This window comes from Labeo rohita, chromosome 6 (assembly GCF_022985175.1).
Source record: "Labeo rohita strain BAU-BD-2019 chromosome 6, IGBB_LRoh.1.0, whole genome shotgun sequence".
NCBI lineage: Eukaryota > Metazoa > Chordata > Actinopteri > Cypriniformes > Cyprinidae > Labeo > Labeo rohita.
The window spans coordinates 21,491,367-21,515,815 of record NC_066874.1 but is presented as its reverse complement, the minus strand read 5'-3'; the positions used below and the strand labels follow the sequence as shown (position 1 = coordinate 21,515,815).

At 35.5% G+C, this 24,449-nt stretch overlaps 2 protein-coding genes across 3 annotated transcripts; one reads left to right on the top strand and one right to left on the bottom strand.

The window, feature by feature from the left end:
• The first annotated feature begins 392 nt into the window (after positions 1 to 392).
• mpl (MPL proto-oncogene, thrombopoietin receptor) lies at positions 393 to 13,351 on the top strand. Its single transcript, XM_051111519.1, has 12 exons — positions 393 to 620; positions 828 to 948; positions 1,151 to 1,329; positions 1,426 to 1,592; positions 1,673 to 1,820; positions 8,631 to 8,742; positions 8,842 to 8,993; positions 9,634 to 9,776; positions 9,939 to 10,098; positions 10,175 to 10,256; positions 10,379 to 10,466; positions 11,796 to 13,351. Exons 1-12 carry the CDS (start codon positions 536 to 538, stop codon positions 12,252 to 12,254), a joined length of 1,896 nt encoding a protein of 631 aa, XP_050967476.1. The 5' UTR covers positions 393 to 535; the 3' UTR covers positions 12,255 to 13,351.
• Positions 13,352 to 13,426: 75 nt separating this feature from the next.
• orc1 (origin recognition complex, subunit 1) lies at positions 13,427 to 24,420 on the bottom strand. 2 transcript variants are annotated; one of them, XM_051111517.1, is made up of 19 exons: positions 24,226 to 24,420; positions 22,830 to 22,948; positions 22,496 to 22,623; positions 22,244 to 22,416; positions 21,592 to 21,970; positions 21,243 to 21,468; positions 19,500 to 19,616; positions 19,162 to 19,224; positions 17,856 to 17,957; positions 17,511 to 17,742; positions 17,316 to 17,422; positions 15,436 to 15,537; positions 15,186 to 15,357; positions 14,987 to 15,094; positions 14,713 to 14,862; positions 14,502 to 14,621; positions 14,226 to 14,395; positions 14,027 to 14,114; positions 13,427 to 13,933 (listed from the first exon to the last, which is right to left on the bottom strand). In XM_051111517.1, the coding sequence occupies exons 2-19, from the start codon at positions 22,925 to 22,927 to the stop codon at positions 13,739 to 13,741; spliced, it is 2,730 nt and encodes a 909-aa protein (XP_050967474.1). In that variant the 5' UTR covers positions 22,928 to 22,948; positions 24,226 to 24,420; the 3' UTR covers positions 13,427 to 13,738. The 2 variants fall into 2 exon arrangements, with proteins under 2 accessions (XP_050967474.1, XP_050967475.1); XM_051111518.1 differs by lacking the exon at positions 19,500 to 19,616.
• Between the last annotated feature and the right edge of the window lie 29 nt (positions 24,421 to 24,449).

Below are 24,449 nucleotides of genomic sequence, written 5' to 3'. Positions count from 1 at the left end.
AACAACTCCACATTTAAGTATTCAACATTTATTGAGTTATTACTTGAGTACTTGCTTTTGTTCAACCAGCCAAACTACCTTTGACATATGAATGTATAAAAAAGGAGTCATAGTGTTTTACAATTTCATGATGTTTATCATAACCGCACTCCAGACAGAAATTACTGCACGTCTCATTGTTTGCAAAAACACAGTACCAAAAAAGGAACTTCGTCAGAGGCTTGGCATGTCATCCATGAGGACTGTAAACAACACATTTTATTTTGTAATATAATATAATTTTAAAAAAAAAAATGTTGTAATTATATTTTTTATCTAAGTGTTGTGTAAGTGCTTGATTATATATGTGCGTGTGAAGGAGGCACTTAGTCAGTCCGGGTGCCTGCCTCAATCCCCAGTACAACCACTTCCTATTGCGTTGGGCTCTGTCTAATGACCATCTACCAACCTCCCCGCCCCCTCTTAAAAACATTAAGTACTGGACTCAAGTATATCTAGAGACTTAAAAAGTCATGTGTATGGATGCTCTGTGTACATGATGGATTCAGTGCTCACCTGGTGGATACTTCTTTCCTGTCTGTTCAAGCTGGTGCATTTAGAGCTTCACCTATCAAAGCAAGGTAAGACACAAGAATAAGTTAGTCTGTTTTCATTTTTCTCGACTGTGCAAAAGAGTTGTTATAGCTGTTATAGTTGTGAAAGACAAGTGTTAATTCAAGACATGAATGTTGAGGGTGCATTTAGTAGAGCAAAGTGTATCCTAGATGCAGTGAAACTATGCATTTTATTAGTACTGTAGCTATAAGGAATGTTTTTTTCTTTCTCAGATGTTGCTCTCTTATCTATGGATAAGAACCCAAAATGTTTCACCAAGACTCTAGAAGATTTCACTTGCTTTTGGGAAGCAGCTGTTGGAAAGTCCTATGATTTTCTCTACAAAATTGATGAGTAAGGACTTTCATATTCTACTGTATATTACTCTAATTCAAATTAATGGATCATTTACTGTAAAGAAATGGCTGAAGTTAGTTTGCTTTGAATCATTTGAGAACTGATTTTGAAAAATCTGGAAAATAATAGGATGGGGGATGTATGTGTCATCCATGGTGGTTGAAGACCTGCTTCAAGCAAACATGTTTCTATCATTCAGATCATCAGCAGAAACAAGATGCGATGTGAAACAACAAACGTATGAGGAGAAAACGGTCCTGCATATTTGCAAATTCCCATCAAGTGACGTCTTCATGTATGTCGAGATGCAGCTCAGAGTGATAGACAGAGGCACCGACGCAACCATCTACAATCGCACTGTCAGTGTAGAGGATCAGAGTAAGTGCTACGGGAGAGCGACAATTTACTTTGAAGTTTTCATTTTTGTATACTGTATGAATTTAAATTAAATATATCTGTTTGTCTTTCTCCAAGTTCTTCCATATCCTCCATTTAATATATCCCTTCATCCAACTGGTGAGGTGGGACAAATGTTTGTTGAATGGAAAATACCAAACATTTATCCACCGTTTATCCAATCATCCATCTGCCAGTATGAAATTCATTATAGCTGCAAATACACATCAAACACAGTTGGACTGGTGAGTTTGACACATACCCTTATTATAATACAACTGATATTATATAGCTCATTACTAAATGCAACACTCATTCTTCATAGGTGTCAAAACATTCCCATAAGCTTGTGGTGTCTCTGGTCGCAGGAGAGAACTGCACAGTGCAAATGAGGGTCAAGCCTGAAGGTGAATTTAAACAGATTTGGAGTGACTGGTCAAGTCCTGTAACAGCTATGATGCCACAAACAGCAGGTGAGAGCTGAAAAGAACAGGTGTGATGTGAATGACACCAACCTTTATTTGGACACTTAAAGGGATAGCTCAACCAAATATGAAAATTACCCCATGATCTACTCACACTGTAGATATGTACAGTGTGTATATGATTTTCTTCTTTCACACAAATTTAGTCGGAGTTATATTAAAGGAGAACTCCACTTCCAGAAAAACAATTCACAAATAATTTACTCACCCCCTTGTCATCAGATCTTCATGTCTTTCTGTCTTCAGTCGTGAAGAAATAATAGTTTTTGAGGAAAGCATTTTTAGGATTTTTCTCCATATAATGGACTTGATTGGTGCCCCAATTTTGAACTTTCAAAATTTAGTTTAAATACAGCTTCGAAGGGCTCTAAACGATCCCAGTCAAGGAAGAAGGGTCTTATCTAGTGAAACGATTGGTCATTTTTTTCTGAAAATAAAATTTTTAGACTTTTTAAGCACAAAAGCTCATGTAGCACAGACTCTGGGATGTGGGTTTACAACACTATGTACTACTGAATCATGTCGAAAGGTCATGTGGAACGTAAGAGGAACTACAAACCCAGTGTTTACAAAGCGAACGCACAAAGACTAAGAAAGTGCAAGTAAGTTTGTAAACACTGTTTACAAACAAAAAGGTACAACAATGTCTTCTTCTCAAGTTGTAGGAGGAAATAAGATGGAGTTTTTCGCCATACTCAAAACTATACGCAAAACTATAATGCTATAAGAAACAGAAAAGATGAATTCATTGTTTACCTGGGTCTTTAGTCTAAGATTAGCTCACCTCATCTCTTATCTGACACGTTTTCAGGTTTGAGTCGTTCGTTCATCACGTGACAGCCCCATAAGATGAACGAATGACTCGAAAAACCCAAAGACTCGAAACAGGTGAACTAATTCCAGCACAGAACCTAATAGGATGTTGCGCATGTGTGACTGAACGAATCACTCCCAGAGACAACTCGTTCTTCCCGAGTCACATTAAAGATTTGTTCAAAATGAAAGAAACGTTCAAGAACGACCCATTACTAATTCATAGCATTGTGGATGCGCATCCCAGAGCCTGTGCTACACGAGCTTTTGTACTTAAAAAGTATACAAATTTTTATTTTTCGAAAAAAATGACATCGTTTCTCTAGATAAGACCCTTCTTCCTTGGCTGGGATTGTTTAGAGCCCTTTGAAGCTGCATTTAAACTACATTTTGGAAGTTCAAAATCGGGGCAACAATGAAGTCCATTATATGGACAAAATTCCTGAAATGCTTTCCTTAAAAAAACATTATTGGTAAATGGTTGTTCTGGAAGTGGAGTTCTCCTTTAAAACATGTCCTAGCTCTTCCAAGCTTTATAATTGCAATGAATGGCTGTAGAGATTTTGAACTCCAATAAAGTGCATTCATCCACCATAAAGTATGGCTCCGTGGGGTTAATAAATGCCTTTTTAAGTGAAGCGAAGCATATGTATTCAAAAAATATACGTATTTAAAACTTTATAAACCATAATCTATAGCTTCCGTTAACTGTCATTCGCACGTTCACAAGTGTGTGGCATTTCAGCAGATGACACAGGACGTAGGCAAAACTTAAGCTCTGGTAAGAATCCTTTGTTTACAGCAAAGGAAAGCCTTTTGTCTTCTCTTGTCTTTTATTGAAGTCCTCAGACATTTTTCTTTACAAATCTTCACTTTACACGTCTAATTCGTGATTGTTTTTATTAAAATAACCAATCGTTTTGCTAGATAAGACCCTTCTTTTTTGGCTGGGATCGTTTACAACCGCATTTGGGAACGTTTGAAGCCGCATTTAAACTACATTTTGGAAGTTCAAAATCAGGGCACCATATCAGTCTATTATATGGGGAAAAATGCTGAAATGATTTCCTCAAAAAACATAATAGGGACTTTAAGCAGCAGCCACGGATGGAACGGCAACGGCATTCCGACGTCGTATTGCGCGTTCACGACTTTAACTGCCATTTTTTGACGTTCTATTGTAGCCGTCTACTACGGGAGTACAGCTGGTTTGCCATAGTCTTTACAACGTCACAGATTAGGCAGATAAATGTTACATTTTATAGTATATACCACTGTAATTCAATCAGTATACGATTCTACCATTAGTCTTTATCTTAATCTGTGTTAATATGTTTTAAACTTAAGCCAATTTTAACGATGTTTTCGTTTGTACAGTAATATGTCTGCTGTTGGCATCAGCACCTAGTTGCTTAATGATTTTTAAGTTCTTGGCTACGGCGGGGTTACAGCCTACTTCCGGTCATCCTAGACGTTCCATCGGAAGCTGTTGCTTAAAGTCCCTAATTTCTTTACAACTGAAGAAAGAAAGACATGAACATTGTGGATGACAAGGGGGTGAGTAAATTATTTGTAAACTGTTGTTCTGGAAGTGGAAGTTCTCCTTTAATATTATATAGTGTAATGTATAGAGTGCTTTCAGGACGCACCATCAATCAACCATTTTAGCGGCACTGAATGTAAACAATGCCACTGAACCAAACGAAACTCGCAAATTTTGCAGGTTTTCCAAGGCAAAGATCTTGACAACATTCATGTTTTATCTTATCTTTTCAGTCAGGTAGGTGAAATATTAGGCTAATATCTTAATTAATAATGCTAGCATGTATCTTTACCACCTATTAACTTTAGTTTGTCAAAATATTGCCTTCTTTATATAATTTAGCAGCTTCCACATGTTCTGTGGTTTAGAAAGCATAATTTAGCAGAACAACGTATTTAGTAGTATATTTACCGTGCAATCCATGCTGTTGTTTACATCCTAGTAGAGATGCAAGATATTGGATTTTTGCCGATATCCGATATGCCGATATTTTTTCATCTCATTTTGGCCGATACCGATACCGATATATATCATTTTATTTGGAAAGTTAGTTTTTAACAATAACTTATTCGTTAGGATTAAATAAATAGTAATGAGTGGTTTACATTCAATCCCTTCTTTTTCATCAGTAGACTAGCATTATTTATGATCTGAATTTTGTAAATTAAGTTCACTTTTGCTATGTTATAAGCCGAACTTCGGATGCTTTCACTTTCGAATTCGCAATCTGAATACAACATTTCAAAACGAAAACAGAAAAGTAGAACTAAACTGGGTGACTGTGAGGGTGCTTTGCGGGACATGAACAGGACATAATTCATTGCTACAATTTCTTAATTCGTGCCTATGATTTATTAATTTATTAATTTGTAAAATGAGGGAACGAATTAATATGTAGTATTAATGAATTGTTAATTTATTCCCACGAAATATTTTATTTCCCACCCGCAATTTATCACAGTAAGAGATACGAAAACATGGATTAAAAGTGAATGACAAGAAAATAAACCTAAGAAATTAAAGGGTGAGACGGTGAGGATTTGGGAAAATAAAAATATTAAGTTATGTGGCAATTCGTGACCAACTGGCAAAACAGTACACTTTTTTTGCACAAGAATACCAACATGTTTACCTTCTCTGGTTTAACAAGCGGTCTTTTACCCTACTCGAAAACCAAATCCTCCGTCCGCCATCGTTTCCAGAATAGTCGCGTCCTTTTTGCCGTCACCACCTGGCTCGTGCTGACACTACAAATACAAACCAGGCTCTACACCCGAAGCGCTCACAACGAAAACTACTCTTTGCGTGATCAGTGAAATCCTGAATATGCCACGGCTTTGTAACTCTGTAACCCGCGCTGTATGGAGCAGTGCGACCACGTCAAATTTTAACTTGCACATTTAAAAAAAAAAAAAAAAAAGTGACAGTTTTGATCATTCTAGAGCCCTGCAATACAAAGGCATTCAACATGGAAAGAAAGTAATAGAAATGTAGTCACTAAGTCATGTTTAATTATAATTTCTAATTATTTTATACGGTGCACTGCGCTCTGACAGGGCTGCGGGACACGAACATAATTATTTCCTACAACTTGTTAATTCGTTCCTACGTTTTATTAATTTATTAATTTGTAAAATAAGGGAACGAATTAAAAAGTCGTATTAACGAATTCTTAATTTATTGCCACGAAATCTTTTATTTCCCACACGCAGTTTACCCGCATAAATGATCCGACAACATGGATTAAAAGTAAATGACAAGAAAACAAACCTGCGAAATTAAAGGGTGAGACGGTGATGATTTGTGAAAAGAAACTATAAATATTATTAAGTTTGTGGCAATTCGTGACCAACCGGGAAAACAGGACACACAGCCGCTTATGGCTTTAAATGTATTGGCTCGAACTGCATGAATCCAAAAGTATGGTCGCTACTAACATTTGCCTGCTAACCAATTATTTAACTTATAAAGAATGCTTTGTACCTCACTTGTGTCATATTCACGAAAAATGTTTCATATGAGCAACAGTGTGTTTTGCCGTTGCGCCGCCGAAGAAAGAGAATTCACTGACCGCGCGCCGTAATTACTTTTTATTTTAAATGCAGATCATGTCATGTGCAAACACAGCCATTGGGTTTCAAAATACAACAAAGAGCACCATAAAACCATTTAAAATGTGCATTTAGCGATCTAGTGACTGGATATGAAACAGGCAACAGTAAATTATCCCAAATGGAACAACGGCGCGCTTTCTCCTATAGCCGCTGCTGCCACTGCACGTGCTATTGCTATGCATCATTCTGTATGTGTATTCTCAGTTTAAATGCAGCGATACAAAACAGTGAATCTACTCCTCATTCAGTCAAAACTTTGCTTCAAGAATGAGCCACACTGCTGACGTGATCTAATCCCTAGCACACCCTTAGCACATGTGATCTTCAAATGTATTTACATTTGAAGTCATTATCGGCCGATTCCGATATCAGTCCGATAATATCGTGCATCCCTACATCCTAGTATCACCGATATGGCATTGTGGTAAATTTACTTTTACATTTGACATTCATTAGACATTCGGTTTCACACCCATTAAAGTCTTTGTGCCTGTTATGTTTTGAGCCCAAATAAACTTAGACATAAATATATGCCTTTTAAGTTCCACAAGGCTTAATTTCAGTACAATAATAATAATAATAATATATTTATTATATATAAAAATAACAAAGGTATAATCAGAAAAAAACAAGCCTTGTACATTATAGGGAATAATATTCTGAAAATTTTACAGTTGGTTTGATGCCTTTATCTCAAACTGTGGCAGAGTTTTATGATTTTAGATGGGTACAGTATATAAAACATTAAAAAAATATATGGATTCAGTACCATATATAAAAATAATACAATCATAATCAGACAAAACATGCATTATAGGGAATGATATTCTGAATAGTTTGATGCGTTTATTTCAAACGGTGGCAGAGTTTATTGAATTTAGGTGGGTACAGTATATAAAACATATCAATAATATTGTATATATACCATATATAAAAACAATAAAGGCATAATCAGAAAAAACAAGCCTTGTGCATTATAGGCAATAATAATCTGAATATTTTAGAGTTGGTTTGATACCTTTATCTTAAATGGTGTTGTCATTTATATTAATGTATGGATTTATATTAATGAACACATTAAACACGTAAAAGGCTAATTCCAAAAACAAGGCATTGTTCAATAACAGGGATGTTTTTCTGAACATTTTAGTATTGGTTTTATAGTATTTTGTCATGTAGTTAAATTGTTTAATTCATATGGTATATTCATTTTTTTTTTCCTGAAACGAAGCCTTGTGCAATGTAAAGGGCATATATTCATGTCTATCTAAGTTTGTTTATGCTCAAAACATAACAGGCACAAAGACATTAATGTCTAATGAATGTCAAACTTAAAACTAAATTTCCCGCAATCGATATGGCAGTGCATCCGAGTAACTGAAATCGCGCCAAAACTGCCCAAATGACCAATGACATCCAGCGCCCCCTAAAAAAAGCCTAAACTAATAAGTTGGTTTTGGTTTTAACAGTCTTTCTAATTATTCTAAATCATACCACAATAATATATTGACCCCAGAAAATTAACGGTTTTACAGAAAACAAAGAAAAATCGTTGTCATAAGAATTTCTGTCCATCCATTTCACAGGCACAACTCAGACAAAGTGTAAAATACAGCGTTGCTCGTGAATATCTAGCTTAATTGCTTAAGCAAAATTAATGCTACAAACCTTAAAAACAAACTTCTCCCTTGTGAGTGATGGGAGAAGCCAAGCTGCATCCAAGTGCTCACAACACCACGTCACTACATTTGCGGCTGGCGACACCTGTTGATCAAAACTGCAAACTCATTCGAACATGTTTTTGATACCTTTTCCTATTATATTTTGTAATCAAAGTGCAATCTTTTAAATGTAATCTTAAAAAAAGTAAATAAAATTAAATATGAATTTTCTGTAAATTAGACATTTAAGCCTACTTCAGTGGTGCACAATGTAAAAAACAAAGGTGGTTTCATCCATGGAACCTTTCAAATGCAGAAAAGGTTTATAGTGGACAAAAGGTTCTTTAGATTTTTAAAATGTTCCACAAAATGGTTTATTTAAGAACTGTTCACTGGAAGGTTCTTCAGTGAACTAACAATGGTTCTTCTATGGCATCACTGCAAAAACACCTCTTTGGAGCCTTCACTTTTAAGAGTGTAGGCAAAATGTTGGGAACTTTTTAAAAAATAAGTCATACAAGGGCATTTGGACCCTGGGAGTAATTCGTGACAAAATGTTCATTTTCGGTGAACTATCCTTTACAAACATTTACAAGCAGATGAATTCACCTAGACAGAATAACAGGTATAACGTTTAACGACCTTTCAGTATCTGGCTAATTTTCAGCTGACATAGAGTTGCGGTGCCACACTCCAGATCTGCATCAAATACTATGCAAATGGAGAGGAGAATTATACGATGACGGCAGATACAGCTTCCACTACAGACAAGCAAACAGGTGTCACATTTTTAACATCCTCTGTTACATCTTATAGAAATCCCAGCATAGCAGTTAGTATGGTTTGTTGAATGTAGTCTTGCTTGTGTGGTGTTTCAGTTCGTGGAAGTTGTGTTCCGAAGACAACAACTCCGTCCATCGGTGTGTCCTGTATGGACAAGAGTCCAGTGTCTATCAGTTTTACCTCACTGTTGGACTGCAACCATTTGGTCGAACGTTTTATGCAGAGAATTTCAGTATGAACAGCAACAGTAAGTATGAAAGAAGAAAGCCATGTTAACCACCATACTGTATGTTGCCCAAATCCTCTTGATCTTCAATGTTTAATATTTTTAAAACACACTGTATAAACTGAGCAAATTACCTTGGAGTACCATGTGAATACCATGGTATTTGAATATTGTAACCTTTTAGTACCATATATACCATATATGTGATCGTAGGGGAACTATTTTATATATTTGTTCATATATTTGTTGTTTTAATATAAAATGTGTCCTGTTTCTTTATTTGTTGTGTAACAATAGTGCTTATTTGACATTGGCCTACATAGTTAAGGATAAGTTGCGTTTTTTTCAACATACCTTGTGGCAGATAGATGTGAGAAAATGATATCAAAGTTTCAGACACATGACACAAAAAACCACAGAGTTGCAGACACAAAACAATAGTGTTGCAACCAAACCTGGTCTCCCCTTCATCAGAAATCCATGGTATCTAATAGGTCTACCAGCACTGTACCACACTACTTTTTCTAAGGGCAATATTACAAAAATGCACTCAGAATGTTCATTTTAGTTACTAAATCTTCTTAAATTATTAATAACATCATTATATTAAAATGACAACAGTAAAAAGCCTTTTGGCCTGTCTCTTTGCTGCTATTGACAGTACAAACAAGGCCTCCAGAAGGTCTGAAGGCACAGCCTGAGGAAGGACGGATTTGTTTGACATGGTATCCACCCTTTTTGAAGATCTCACAGTATCTAAAATACCAGATCCGATATCAGCGTCAAGGAGAGACTGAGTGGAAGGTGAGTTTAAATAACGTGCAATGAGAAATTCAGTGCATTTAAATGGTTCAGTGATCACTGATAGTAGGTAGATGGATATGAACATTTACTTTCTTGTTTCTGGTTGAATTCAGATGTGTTAAATAGCTGCATAACTCATGTTGAAACTACATTTTGTGGTAGGATTTTACAACACTCAGTTCAAAGACCAGCACTTGTATGGATGTACAAAGAGGGAGTCAATACACTATCCAAGTCCGAGCACGAACCAATGGATCGGTGTACAGCGGAGACTGGAGTGACTGGTCGAAACCTCTCACTGTCCTCTTACCTTTAGGCAAAGGTAGAAATTTCTGACTCTGAATCATGAACAATGCTTAACAACACTGAAACTTAAACCATTTGTTTTATTATCACAGAGTGGATCTTCATTGTCTGTATACCAGTGGCTCTGCTCATCATTGCTTCTGCAATGATCTTTTTCTTCTCCAGATACTTCCGGTAATGCAATTCTCTCCTAATTGCTCTGGCATACACTATGTGTTAAACCGATGACTAAAAACATACCTTAGGAATGCAAATATAAAGAAATAGTAAAATATGTTCTGTTTTCACTCTATTAGGAAGGTCAAAAAATCCTTGTGGCCATCAGTCCCAAACCTTAACAAGGTGCTGGAAAGCTTTCTGACCGATATCAGTGGATCACACTGGGTAATTGATATCTGCTTTGATGATTTTGAATTAGACAAATGTTCATTTTAAAACTGTTTTTTAAAAATATAATTAATGAATCCAGTAGTAGTATTTTGTGGTAATAAAAAATGCAAATGAAACAATTACAGCTGAAGTCAAAAGTTTGCATACACCTTGCAGAATCTGCAAAATGTTAATTATTTGACCAAAATATTTTTTATGTAGTACTGACCCGAATAATATTTCACATAAAGATGTTTACATAAAGTACACAAGAGAAAATAGTAGTTGAATTTATAAAAATGACCCTGTTCAAAAGTTTACATATGCTTGATTCTTAATACTGTGTTGTTACCTGATTGTTTTTTTTTGTTTTTTTTTGTTAGTGATGAGTCCCTTATTTTTCCTAAACAGTTAAACTGCCCGCTGTTCTTTAGAAAAATCCTTCAGGTCCCACAAATTCTTTTTAAGCATTTTTGTGTATTTGAACCCTTTCCAACAATGACTGTATGATTTTGAGATCCATCTTGTCACACTAAGGATAACTGAGGGACTCATATGCAACTTTTACAGAAGGTTCAAACACTCACTGATGCTCCAGAAGGAAACACAATGCCTTTAGAGCTGGGGGTAAAAACTTTTGAATTTGAAGATCAGGGTAAATATAACTTCATTTGTCTTCAAGGAAACATGTAAGCATCTTCTGTAGCTTCTGAAGGGAAGTACTAAATGAAAAAAAGATTTTATTTAGGCAAAATAAGAAAAATGTGCACATCTTCATTCAGTTCAAAAGTTTACACCCCTAGCTCTTAATGTATAGTTTTTTTTTCTTCTGGAGCATCAGTAAGCTTTGAAACCTTCTGTAATAGTTGTATATGAGTCCCTCAGTTGTCCTTAGTCTGAAAATATGGATCTCAAAATCATACAGTCATTGCTGGAAAGGGTTCAAATACACAAAAATGCTGAAAAAAAAAAAGAATTTATGGGACCTAAAGGATTTTTCTGAAGCACAGCAGGTAGTTTAACTGTTTAGGACAAACAAGGGACTCATTAACAACTATCGCTAAAAAAAGAAACACAGCTGTGGATCATTCAGGTAACAACACTGTATTAAAAATCAAGCGTATGTAAACTTTTGAACAGGGTCATTTTATAAATTCAACTATTATTTTCTCTTGTGGACTACATGTAAACATGAAATATCTTATTCAGGTCAGTACTAAATAAAAAATAAATTGGATTATGTGTGATTCCTCTCTTATTTTGGTAAAATAATTAACATTTTGCAGATTCTGCAAGATGTGTGTACATTTTTGAATTTAAACAATTATACTGTCTTCAATTCAGGAGCCAACATTCAACATCAAGCAATGTGATGATGACACTACTACATCAGTACTGGAGATTCTGCCCGAGAAAGAAACTTCAGTAAAATCCTGTAAGAAGTCCGCCTGTCTTTCAATCCCTGATTGTGGCTTCTTAGCTGGTGTAAAAAATAGGGAGAATTTCAGAGAGGAGTTGGAGATGGCTCAAGATTATGTCATTTTGAACAATGATACAATCCCATGCTTTACGGGGAATGACTATGTGTACAGGGATGCTGCTTTATCACATCTGGCGAAGGAAAAACTACACTGTTGCCCCAGTACCTGTCCTACTAACTTCCAGGAACGCAGCACAAATATTCTCAACCATTCTTATCTCCTTCTGGCAGAACAGTCAGATTTTGAAGAGTATCACTCAGCCTGTCGCCAGTATACCAATATGGAGATCACAGCAGTAGCGTTTGAAGCAAGTGGAGAGTGAGAAAAAAAATTAAGCTCATGAGCATGAGGTATGAGGTTTTGAGTGAAGTTTCCATGGAATGAGAGGTGAGGCCTGTGAGACCTGTTCTTTCTGAGGAACAGAGGTTTCACAATACTAAGTATTTATGGCAGTCTTTGCAGCTCTGATGTCGAGTACATTAATCATCTTTAAGATGGAACTGCACTTAAGTTTCATCATACAACAAACTAAAACATTCAATACCCATTACTAGACATGTCAAATGTCAGATCACAAGGCTTGCAAAAGCCCTCAGAAGATAATATGAAAGCATAATATGGATCACTATCGGATAATTCTGGGTTGAATACAACTTTAGTTTACAAAGAGAAAACAACCATCAATGGCATGTTGTCAAGTTCAACTTGCTCTCAATTTTCAACCTCAGATGTGTACGTTAACGGATGTCAGTGGGTATTTTGGGGTTGCAAAAATGTCCAATGTGAGGTTTGTATTCTTTGTAGCTTGTATATTCCTCTGTGAATTTGATATTTATGGGAGTACTTTCATCACTACTCTTTGTGGAGTGGAGTAAATAATTTTTCTGGCTGTTTTAATGGACATCATACAAATGTTAAGAGGTTGATATGAAATTAATAGTTGGTAGACATCTATTATATCAGTCTCATGCTAACATGATGGGTAAGTATTATGGCTATCCACCTTATTTTTATGCTGCGAGAGCAGGCATAGCCATTCATAAATTTTATGGGTCCAGCTTACCTTCCTCATCTGTGTCCAGCTATTTTTAGCTGTACAGAACAGCTCATTTTTTGTACTTTGATATTGCAAATAGGTGTGTCTTACCATGTTATTTTATTGTATTATCTTAATTATGAACACACTGGTTTGTAGTGCAACCTTGAATATTTCTTAAAATGTAACCATGTTATACATTTGGACTGTATTTGTTATAATAGTTCTTCAGCAATTATTATGCTTGTTATATTTGTAATATGTTATCTGTAACATCTTGTACTGATTATTACACAAGAAACCATTTATGTCTCATGATCAGGTCTGATCAGTCAATAGCTTTATTGTATTAAGACATCACAAGTAAAAAAATCAGACAAATATCCAACAGTTTGGTGCATTATATGAAAATTGTACATTCATTAAATTGATAAACAATTGTGTGGGTTTTGCTCTCCCACACTAAAATGCATAAAAACTGCTTTAGAATAAAGCCTGCGTGAAAATTTTCTAAATACGTTAAAGAGTGAACTGAAAGACATGGTGATCTGAAGCAAAATGGTATTAGTTTGAATGTACAAAGTACATTTAAAACGTTATAGAACTACACGTATAATTATAAGCATTAAAAATTAATAATTTATTCAAAACACACTTTGGACAATATCTCACATTCAGTTCATGAAGTTTTAGCTGTGAAGCTCCAGGTGAGGTTTTTCAAAATCTGCTCATTGACTGTGGGGATCCACATAGGTTGCCAGGTCTGATTTTTAGTCAGCCTTCAAGGCATAAAGCACATCGTCCTGACTAACATTGAGTCGGATGCGGAGAAACAGGTCCAGGCGGCTTCCCTCAAGGAGAAGCAGGCGACAGGAACCCAGTCTCTGACAGACGGCCAGTCCTTCAGACACGCTCACCGGCTGCAAACCCTCAACACGACACAGCGCTTGGTGTTGAACAAACACCTGTGGAGAAGTAAAACGCACATTCATTCTGAAATGTTATTTGGTGTATATAGTTAATAATTAAAATAAGGGTTGTCTAAACAGTTCAGCTACCTGTTGGAAAGTGGCCTCTTCCAGACCCAGTCGACGAAACTCTGCAATAACAGCCCTCAGGAAAAGCTGCTCCTGAACAGAAGCACACCTACAACAAAAACATCAAAAACAATGGAAGTCTGATTGAAGCCAAATTACACATTAAGGAACAATGCGTGTAACTGGCGATAGGTCATAGTTAATTCACATTTCTGTTTACCTGATTGCTGCGATGTAGGAAGAAGAGAACATCTCATCCAAAGCCTCCATCACATGACTCATCCCTACCAATCCACTGCCGTTCTTCTGACCTCCAGAGTGCTCACAAATCTCAGTGGACCGTCTGCAGATATCAAGGCAACGTCGTGCATCACCTGAAAGCGCTGCCACCTAGAAGACCACAATCTTTTACTTGAGCTGACCACATGTACAAATTGATAACATCCGGTAGCAAACAACCTCACAGCCAAAGAGGAGTACAAAGACCACTGCTCACCTTTCTTGAGACTAGCTGGAGAGCATCTTCTTCAAAAGCCTTTACTCTGTTCAGTCTTGATGTGATGATCTGTTGTAGCTGTTTAAAGGTATATGGCTGGAAGGACATTCTTGTCAGCCCCTAAAAATGAATAACTAGTTTTATTTCCATTATTTGCATCAACATCCTTTCACAACTGAATTGGTATCTAAATATTGTAAAATGGTTTTACCAGTCGACTTGCAACACGGTTAATCATGATCCTCTCAGGCAAATCCATAGTGTTTGCAATGGTAAGTACCACCAGACGAGCATTGCGCCTTGTTGGCCAATCAAACAAGTTATACATCACATTCTGTTTACGGGTCCACAAAAGGTCAAGCTGAAAACAAAAAAAGATGACAAGATATTCTTTCAGATTGGAGAGAAATAGACAGATATATTAATATTTAAATGCAATATTGTGCTGGACAACAGGGGGCTGTCACCAGTAACAAAAGTCTCACCTCGTCTACTAGAAGCACGGTTGTCTCTTTTTTGGGTGCGGGAGTGCTGAAGCGTTTCTCAAGTAGTGCGGCTGCATGATCAGGTGTTGCTTTTTGATCAGTCAGTTTCTACCATAGCACAGATTCACATGAAACACTATGTAAGAAATTAAAACAAAGGAAATTGACAAAAATATAGGGGAGGAGGCAGAAAACAGACCTGCAGTATCTGTACATAAGCCTGGTGTGGGTCAGTCATTTTCATGCCATTGATTTCTATGAAGTGAAAATGAGGGATTTCGTCTTGTTCAGCCGACTGCTGTAGCGACCGGATCACCTCATGTACGGTTGCAGTTTTACCAGTACCAGGAACACCTGAGATATACATACACCTGCAGAAGAAACATTGACTTTATAACCTTTATAAAAATAAAATAAAAAGATGGATGCATGTTAAATCTGAATCTTACCCTCCAGTGCCATCAATGACCTTACTCTCCACAAAGTTGTAGATGTCCTGGAACTCTTGTTCTCGACACGGCAAAGACTCAGGAACAGAGGAAACGTGTAACCTGTTGGAAAAATTAAAATAAAAATAAATAAATCACAAATACAGTAAAATAGTAATATTGTTAAATAGTACAGTTAAAAATTACTTGTATAATTTTATTAATAAAACACGCATGCACACAATGCTGCTTAAAGGTTTGTGAACCCTTTAGAATTTTCTATATTTCTGCATAAATATAACACAAAACATAATCAGAAGTCCCTAAAGTTGACAAAGCGAATCCAATCAAACAAATAAGACAAAAATAATATACTTTGTCATTTAGTTGTTGAGAAAAATGATTCAGTGTTAAATATCTGTGAGGTGCAAAAGTATGTAAATCTTTGCTTTCAGTATCTGTCGTGACCCCTTTTTGAAGCAATAATTGCAAGTAACATTTTTGTAACTGCTGATCAGTCCTGCACAATGACTTGTAGGAATTTTAGCCCATTCTTTAATACAGAAACACTTGAACCCTGTGATGTTGGTGGGTTTCCTCCTAAGAACTGCTTGCTTCAGGTTCTTCCACAACATATTAATTGCGGACTTTTTTCCAAAACATTATCTTTGTTCTTGTCTAACCATTTTTTGGTAGAATGAATTGTGCGCTTGGGGTCGTTGTCTTGCTGCATGACCCACTTTCTCTTTAGATTTTAGTTCCTGGACAGATGTCCTGACATTTTCCTTTAAAATTTGCTGGTATAATTTGGAATGTATTGTTCCATCAATGATGGCAAGTCGTCCTGGACCAGAAACAGGCCCAAACCATGATACTACCACCACCATGTTTCACAGATGGGATAAGGTTCTTCTTATGCTGGAATGCAGTGTTTTTCTTTCTCCAAACATAACACTTCTCATTTAAACCAAAAATTATATTTTGGTCTCATCCATTCACAAAACATTTCCCCAATAGCCTTCTGACTTGTCCACATGATCTTTATCAAACTGCAGACAGGCAGCAGTGTTTTTTGGAGAGTTGTGGCTTTCTCCTTGCAACCCTGCCATGCACACCAAGGTTGTTCCTGGGTTTTTTTGCAACCTCAGAAACTAATTAAACATCTCGCTTTGGAGTGATCTTTGTTGGTCGACCACTTCTGGGTAACTGTGGTCTTGAATTTCCTCCATTTGTACACAATCTGTCTGACTGTGGATTTGTGGAGTCCACACTCTTTAGAGATGGTTTTGTAACCTTTTCAAGCCTGATGAGCAACAACAGCTCTTTTTCTGAGGTCCTCAGAGATCTCCTTTTTTAGTGCCATGATTCACTTTCACAAACAATGATCAGACTTTAATAGATTTCTGTTCTTTAAATAAAACAGGGCATAAACGGACACCTAATTGTCATCCTATTGACTGAAAACAATTCTGAACAGATTCTAATTTCACCTTCAAATTAACTGCTAATACTAGAGATTCACATACTTTTGCAACTTACAAATATTTACCACTGATGATTTTTCATAATAAATAAATTACAAAGTATAGATTTTCATCTCATTTGTTCAACTGGGTTCTCTTTGTCAATTTTCAAAACTTTTGAGAAAATCTGATGATCTTTTTGGTTATATTTATGCAAAAATATAGAAAATACTAAAGGGTTCACAAACTTTCAAGCAGCACTGTGTATATATACATGTGTATATACATTTTAATCAATTTTATGCCTCCTTGCTGAATAAAAAAATCCTTTATAACAAAAAAAATACAATCTTATTGACACCAAACATTTGAACGGTAATGTAAATGTATAAACAGTAAAAACAACTTTATAAGACTATTATCTGTGGAGTTGCTTACCGTGCCCGTGCTTCTTCCAGAACATTCCCTGGCTTCCTTGCTGGCGCACTCCTGCTGGGTATGCTGGGAGTGGCATGACGTGGTGTACGTGGGGTGGATGGAGCTGTCTGGAGTTAAATGGAGTAAAAGATGAACTAAACGACGGTTTTGTGATGGCACATTAACTGCTAGTAGGAAGACTGAGCTTATTTAAACCTTTTTGCTGGGTGTTTTACGTGGAGTCCTAGCAGAGACACTGGTTTTCTCTGTAGACCGGGATGTTCGGGATCCTCTACGCTTCTTTACTACAAGCTCATCTTCGCTGTCAATCTTTGCATCCTCTTCCTCATCGCTGCTACTTTGCAGGTCCATTTTAGCAGGTACGAAGCAGTCATCATCACCATCCTCACCATCTGACTGCAGGTCAGCCTTGTTACCTAATAAATTTCTTTGAAAACGGACAACAACATGGAACATTTAATTAAATTAGTTTAAATGCAAAACATCCAATTCAATGTCAACAATGCAACTAGGAAAATACATAGCCTTAGTGGGACCTACAGCTGCTTTCTGATGCGTGAGGACACAAGCTGGGCAGATTTCCTCTTAGAGCGAGGAGTAGCAGCAGTCTGGATGGGTGAATCTTCATGCTCCTCTTCAGCTCTACGAGTTTGTTAATATGAATATGAAGAAAAAAAGTATAAAATAACACTGTGACAAGTAGTATGTATGCATGCATGTATGTCAGGTTAAACAACAATATATTAAATCTCTCACCATTAAAAACAGGTAAAAGCAAAAACTTAGTGTGGGTGGATGAATTTATACATTAGAAAATGATGTCAGACTGTTCAAAACGGCGCCATAGGAACTTAATGACAAAGCAGGTCATTGTTTTACACACTGCACATTACATGCCTCTTATTCACAACAGGTTAAAAGGCAAAAAAGTCATGTATTCCCAACAGCATGTGCATGCCTGCTGAATTAAATTAATAAAACTTGTTTTTAATGGGCAGTGATGCAGCTAAAAATCTCCTCCAAATTGCACGTCCCTAACCAAGCAAGTGTAGCAATTCTTTAAAAAAATAAATAAATAATAATAATAATAAAATCATGAAATCACATACACAACATTCAATGCACATTCAGAAAGAATTTTAAATGTGGTCATGGATGAGTTCCATGAAACTACTGTATGATAACACAACTTTAACTGTTATATGCTGCCCCCCACTGGTCAGAAATGTCAAACTCAAAGGCAAAAGTAAAATATAAAATGTTATCAATAATAATAATAATAATAAAATTATATGATAAATGATAAATAAACATTGTAATAAACAGCTTTAAATGTTTTTTTGATTTCTAAAACCTATACACAGAAGAAATGCTGCTTATAGGATTAGTTCAGCCAAAAATGAAAATTCTGTCATTAATTACTCACCCTCATTTCGTTCCAAACCTGTAAGACCTTTGTTCATCTTTGGAACACAAATTAAGATACTTTTGATCAAATCTGAGAGCTTTCTGACCCTGAATAGACAGCAACAAAACTACCACATTCAAGTGCCATAATTTTGTGAGTCTATGAGAATACCTTTTGTGCACAAATAAAACAAAAAGTAACAACTTTATTCAACAATTTCTTCTCTTCCGTCTTAGTCTACCACGTGTCCACGAGAGTACCACCAGTGATTTCATCAAAAATATCTTGACCTGTGTTCTAAAGATGAACGAAGGTCTTACGTGTTTGGAACAATGAGGATGAGGGTGAGTAATTAATAACAGAATTTTCATTTTTGGATGAACTATCCTTTTAAGTTAATTTGACTGAAACGTCACAATAGACAATTGCAACACTTACAAAGCAGCCAGTGCTGGTTCTCTGAGTGCAGCTGAATCTTTCCTTCTGGATGGAGTTCTTGCCCTGGTTTGAAAACATACATCTAGGTTACTCTAGGAGTCATTTTACACTCAAACTAAACATATCTGTGCATAAAGAAAGAAATACAGTGGCCACCAGTGCACTTGTCTTAAAAGTAGTTGTGTGCTAAAATAGTACATTAAGTGCGGGAGAAAAAAAACAGCCACATAATGCCCGTGTGTTTAATAATGACAGCAAAACCAGTCCAAAAAAAAATAAATAAATAAATAAAAAAAGTCTGTATCCCCTCTGTGGAGCAATAGAGGAACACAACTCACTTCTGGCCTCTTAGACCTGCTCTCCTAGGGGTTGCCTCTCTCTTCCGAGGAGTTCTGCCTGAGCTAATTAGTGGCTCTGGATCATCATCCCCAATAGGCCGTACCCCAAGACAGACACTAGGAGGGCAGCAGGACTTTTATAACTAGACTCTACTTTTTCAGTTTCATATAGATATAGGATATTAAAATGCACGAAGAACAAAACAGGTTTGTTTGTTTCTTACTAAGACAATCAGCACAGTACTAAGTAGGGATGTAACGATATTATCCGATATTATCAATATCGTGGTATCGTGATAGCAATACTGTCTCGATATTAATGTGGTCACATGACGATATGAAATTATATAGGTCTTCTGGGCATAAAGTGTAGATTTTTTAAAAATATTCTAACATGAGTCTTTAAATTTGTGTTTTGGAACATTACGCTTTGACAGTTTCAGTCAAACGAACTAAAACTGAAAGCACATATGGCTTAATCCCTTCAAAGCGAAGCACGCACTTCGTTCATGCAATCAACACGTGATCTGGTGTTTTCTGTGCCTCATAACATCTCTGTTCACAGTGAATGAATGCAGTGAACTCGTTTATTGCATGTGCTGAGAGTTTAGCGCGCATTTGGGAATGCAACGGTAGGGCTGTCAACGATTAATCGCATACAAAATAAAACTTTAAGTTTGCCTAATATATGTGCGTGTACTGTGTGTAATTATTATGTGTATATATAAATACAAACACATTCATGTATATATTTAAGAAATATTTACAAGCATATGTATTTATAATTTTTATATAATTTATATTATATATAAATAAAATCATTTTGTATATTAATAACATATTTCTCATATATATATACACATTAATTTGTGTGTATTTATATATACATGATAATAACACACACATATATTAGGCAATCTTAAACTTTTATTTTGTATGCAATTAATCGCGATTAATCGTTGACAGCCCTATGCAACGGTGACCAGTTATGCTTTATTTTCATTGCACATGATTATATTCTAGCATTTCACTAGACTTGTAGTGAGACGCATTTTTGTAAGCCTGTTTTCACTGAAGCTGGAGTTTTCCATCAAAAAAAAAGCTTAAAAAGTGCAATATGAATGGCTGACAGTTAGCGGTTTAAATGGGTAATGTTAATGCAGTCCAAATTCAAAATATCTATTTCAAGTGTAGAAATTAGCAAAGTATTGTAATTTCCCTACTGTAGTGTAAAGCAAAAATAATATATACCTATGAAATATTTATTTTCATTTATTTTACAGTGCAGTTGTTTTATAATACATTGGTATTACTGTCATAGGAATAACAATAATATAAAGTTTGTTATTATCACTATCTTCTAATTTGTTTGGCTTCTGAAACACCAGTGTGAATGTAATTTAGACTGAGACAGTATACCACAAATAAAAGGAGGGTTGAGTTCCTTTAAAGTTCAAGTACAAGTCAATTCACTGACATTCTGATTTAAGTTTTCTTAGGAACATGGGTTGGAGCTCTTCATTTTGAACTCTCAAAGTGCATTAAATAACTTATAAATAACTTAATAACTTCAAAACATTAAAAAAAAAAGTATTAATTTGTCTTTTTTTTTAATATTGCAATAAATATTGTATTGTGGACTTCTATTATCATTTTGTGAGATTTTGATAACGTTACATCCCTAGTACTAATCCTATAGAACATAAAGAACCAAGACATAATTTCCAATGCAAACAGTCATACCTCGTTGAATCGTCTTTGTCATGTGAAGTCAGTCTGGGTTTATCAGGGCTGTGTGAGGACAGAGAAGAGACACGCTCCTCCTCAGTAAGATTAAGTGGGGTCAGTCTAATAGAAATGGAGATGCGACCCGTTGGAGACGTGTTCAACTTAGACGTCAGCGTTTTCTCTGTGTGGTCATCAAGAATCTCTCCCAAAATATCATCTCGGGACATGTTTTTACTCGGACCTAGCATTAGAGAAACACTGGTGTTTAAAGCTCTTTAGTGCTTTTTTCATTTTTGGGTGAATTAATTTCTTTAAAAGCAATTATTTTTTTTAAAAGCAAAATATGTGCATGCATGGCACTCACTGCACAAGTCCAGCTTCTTGCGAACATGTGGTCCAGAGGCAGCTCGGCTTCTCCTCTTTGCACTAAGAGCTTTAGCTGCAGAGAGTTTGGAGGCAGAGTGAAGAGACTCTGCCTCACTGGAGCTCATTTTGCCGGTGCTCATGCTGCCACGGGTGAGGGTGCCTGACATGGCCCGTTTCATTACCGCGAGGTCTGGTGTTGGAAGAGCACGAGTCTGAGGACCCCGTGAAGATGCTGGGGGAGATTTAGGGCTCTGAGGGGGCTGCATCAACTCAGGATCCAACGCTCTGAAGGATTTGGTATCCCACAAGAGTTTGGCAAATAGTATGTCTTTGCTCTTGCCCTCTGGGAAAGGATCTTCAGTGGGGACATACTCAATCTAGAATCAAAGTTATAAATTATTATTGGATGTAATGGAAATGATGATTAATGTTACTTAATGACTTTAAACTTTGTTACATAAATACGATTTTAAATAATAATAAAATAAATAATAAATACTTCAATTTTATCAAATACAATTTTTAAAAAGTTACATAAAAAAAAAAAAAAAAAATAGAATTACTTGAAATAAACACAAGCATTTTTTGATCATAGTGTCATGTGATGCAATTCCTTCACAATTTATATCCTACAACCATACCATGCTTACCTGTACTGCTCCAAGAATGGTCTCTCCATCCACCTCATTATCACAGGAGCGGTCCTGGTAGAAAAAGATCTCTTGTGGATGGGCTTCTCTGCCCAAGAGCTTGCGTTTGTTCTGAGGTACTTCACACATCCGCACAAACCACTGCACTACCGCCGTCTTCTTCTTTCCTGAATCTGGGTACAAATGTTAGATAAACCAACAGTCCTGCATGCAAATACACATATTTTGCATAAAAACATGCCATATTCTTACCATCAGTGTACAGTTTGAGAAGTTGTGCCACGAAGGGATTGTCATCATCATCACCCTCAATCAAAATGTACTGGCCTAAAGACACCGTTGCATCTTCTGTCTTTCCCTCCACAGAAATGGACATTGATCTGCGAAAGGATCAATTAGAACATTATTGGAGGTAGATTGTGGGTTAAAACATCTTTTGACTGATAAATTTCCATGACTACTGAATAAGAGGTTTGAAAATCATTTTATAGAGACTTCTCTCACTCACAAGGCCTTAAAATCAAATTACAAGTTATGTGTTTAATCACTGACTTAGTATTCATCAAAATATGGCAAATGCACTTACTCGTAGTATTGCCTTTTCAGCTTCCTGTCTTCACCGACTGGTCTCCCATTCCATTTGTAAGTTCTTCTCATTCTCAGTCTTGTGATGTAGCGGCTCATGGTTCAAGTCTGATACAAGGTCTGTATAGCACAACATCGATTATGTATTTAATATTACACACTTAATAGTCAAACCAGCAATAATGGCAACCAGGAAAAAATTTTAACGTTTTTTTTTTTAGGGAAGTTTCTTATGCTCATGAAGGCTGTATTTATTTGATCAAAAATCCAGAAAAAACAGTAATATTATAAAATATTATTTTAATGTAAAATAACTGATTTATTTGTAAATCTATTTTAAAGTGCAATTTCTTCCTGTGACGCAATGCTGAATTTTCAACATCATTACTCCAGTCTTCAGTGTCACGTGATCCTTTAGAAATCATTCTAATAATTTATTATCAATGTTTAAAACAGCTGCACTGCTTAATATTTTTTGGAACATGTGATACTTTTTTCAGGATCCTTTAATGAATAAATAGTTATAAAGAACAGCATTTATTCAAAATAGAATTTTTTTTAACAATATAACTCAACATTTAAATGTTTGTGGTCAGTAAATATTATATATATTTTTTTAATCGTTAAATTGATAGCAAATACCTATAGTGTTAGAAATTATTTTTATTTTAAATAAATGCTGTTCTTTTTAACATTGAATTCATCAAAGAATTCTGAAAAAAGAATCCGTTTCCAACAAAAAAAAAAATATATATATATATATATATATTAAGCAGCAAAAGTTTCCAACATTAATAATAAAAGTAACAAATGAACATATTAAAATTATTTCTGAAGACTAGAAAACGGTTTATAAAAACTCAGCTTTGCATCACAGGAATAAACTGTATTTTAAAATATATTAATTTAGAAAACCATTATTTTAAACTGTAATATTATTTCTGTTTTTTTTTCTGTATTTTTGATCAAGTAAATGCAGCCTTGATGATCATTTAAAAAAATATATGAAAAATATTACTGAAACCAAACTTTTGCATATAAAATGTTAGACTTTAAACCTCATTATTATTATTATCATATTAAATGTAATAATTTAAAGTGATATATTAACCCTTAAATATCTGACATTAAGAAAAAACAACAACTTTACACCAATCTTGTACTGGGTCTTAGCCAACTAAACAAAATCTGGTTCACACTATGAACAGGAATTAAACTAAACCAACTTTTTATTATAATTATTTAGTTTTTAGAAAATGTAGAATACAACTGGGATAGGTATGAATAAATTTTAAACTGTTAAAAAAACAACGTTTTCTTTATATACGATGTCAAACATCAAAATGGTTGACTATGTACACAACTTTAAATCCCAAGCACATCTATTTCTTACTCACCAAGCGATAATTTCTGCAACCGTATCGAATCTCCTTATTAAACAAATGAATAAGCAACAACACTCCGTTTCGACGGGCCACTCAGAAAAGTAAATTAAAGTATGTATGAATTTAAACGCATCTTACAACACAGTAGACAGAGAACACAATCACACACCTCACACCACTCTTTCGCGCGCAGATGACGTTTCAAGAGTTTTTGATTGGACAGCAAAATAGCGCTT

Bases quoted from the DNA above. Each gene is read 5' to 3' on its own strand.
- mpl (XM_051111519.1), top strand. From the start codon at position 536: ATGATGGATTCAGTGCTCACCTGGTGGATACTTCTTTCCTGTCTGTTC. The intron at 1,593-1,672 runs GTGAGTTTGACA...CATTCTTCATAG, and splicing joins CATCAAACACAGTTGGACTG to GTGTCAAAACATTCCCATAA. The intron at 10,099-10,174 runs GTAGAAATTTCT...TTATTATCACAG, and splicing joins CCTCTTACCTTTAGGCAAAG to AGTGGATCTTCATTGTCTGT.
- orc1 (XM_051111517.1), bottom strand. From the start codon at position 22,927: ATGAGCCGCTACATCACAAGACTGAGAATGAGAAGAACTTACAAATGG. The intron at 15,538-17,315 runs GTAAGCAACTCC...TTTTTCCAACAG, and splicing joins CTGGAAGAAGCACGGGCACG to GTTACACGTTTCCTCTGTTC. The intron at 14,115-14,225 runs GTAAACAGAAAT...TTTTTGTTGTAG, and splicing joins TCCTACATCGCAGCAATCAG to GTGTGCTTCTGTTCAGGAGC.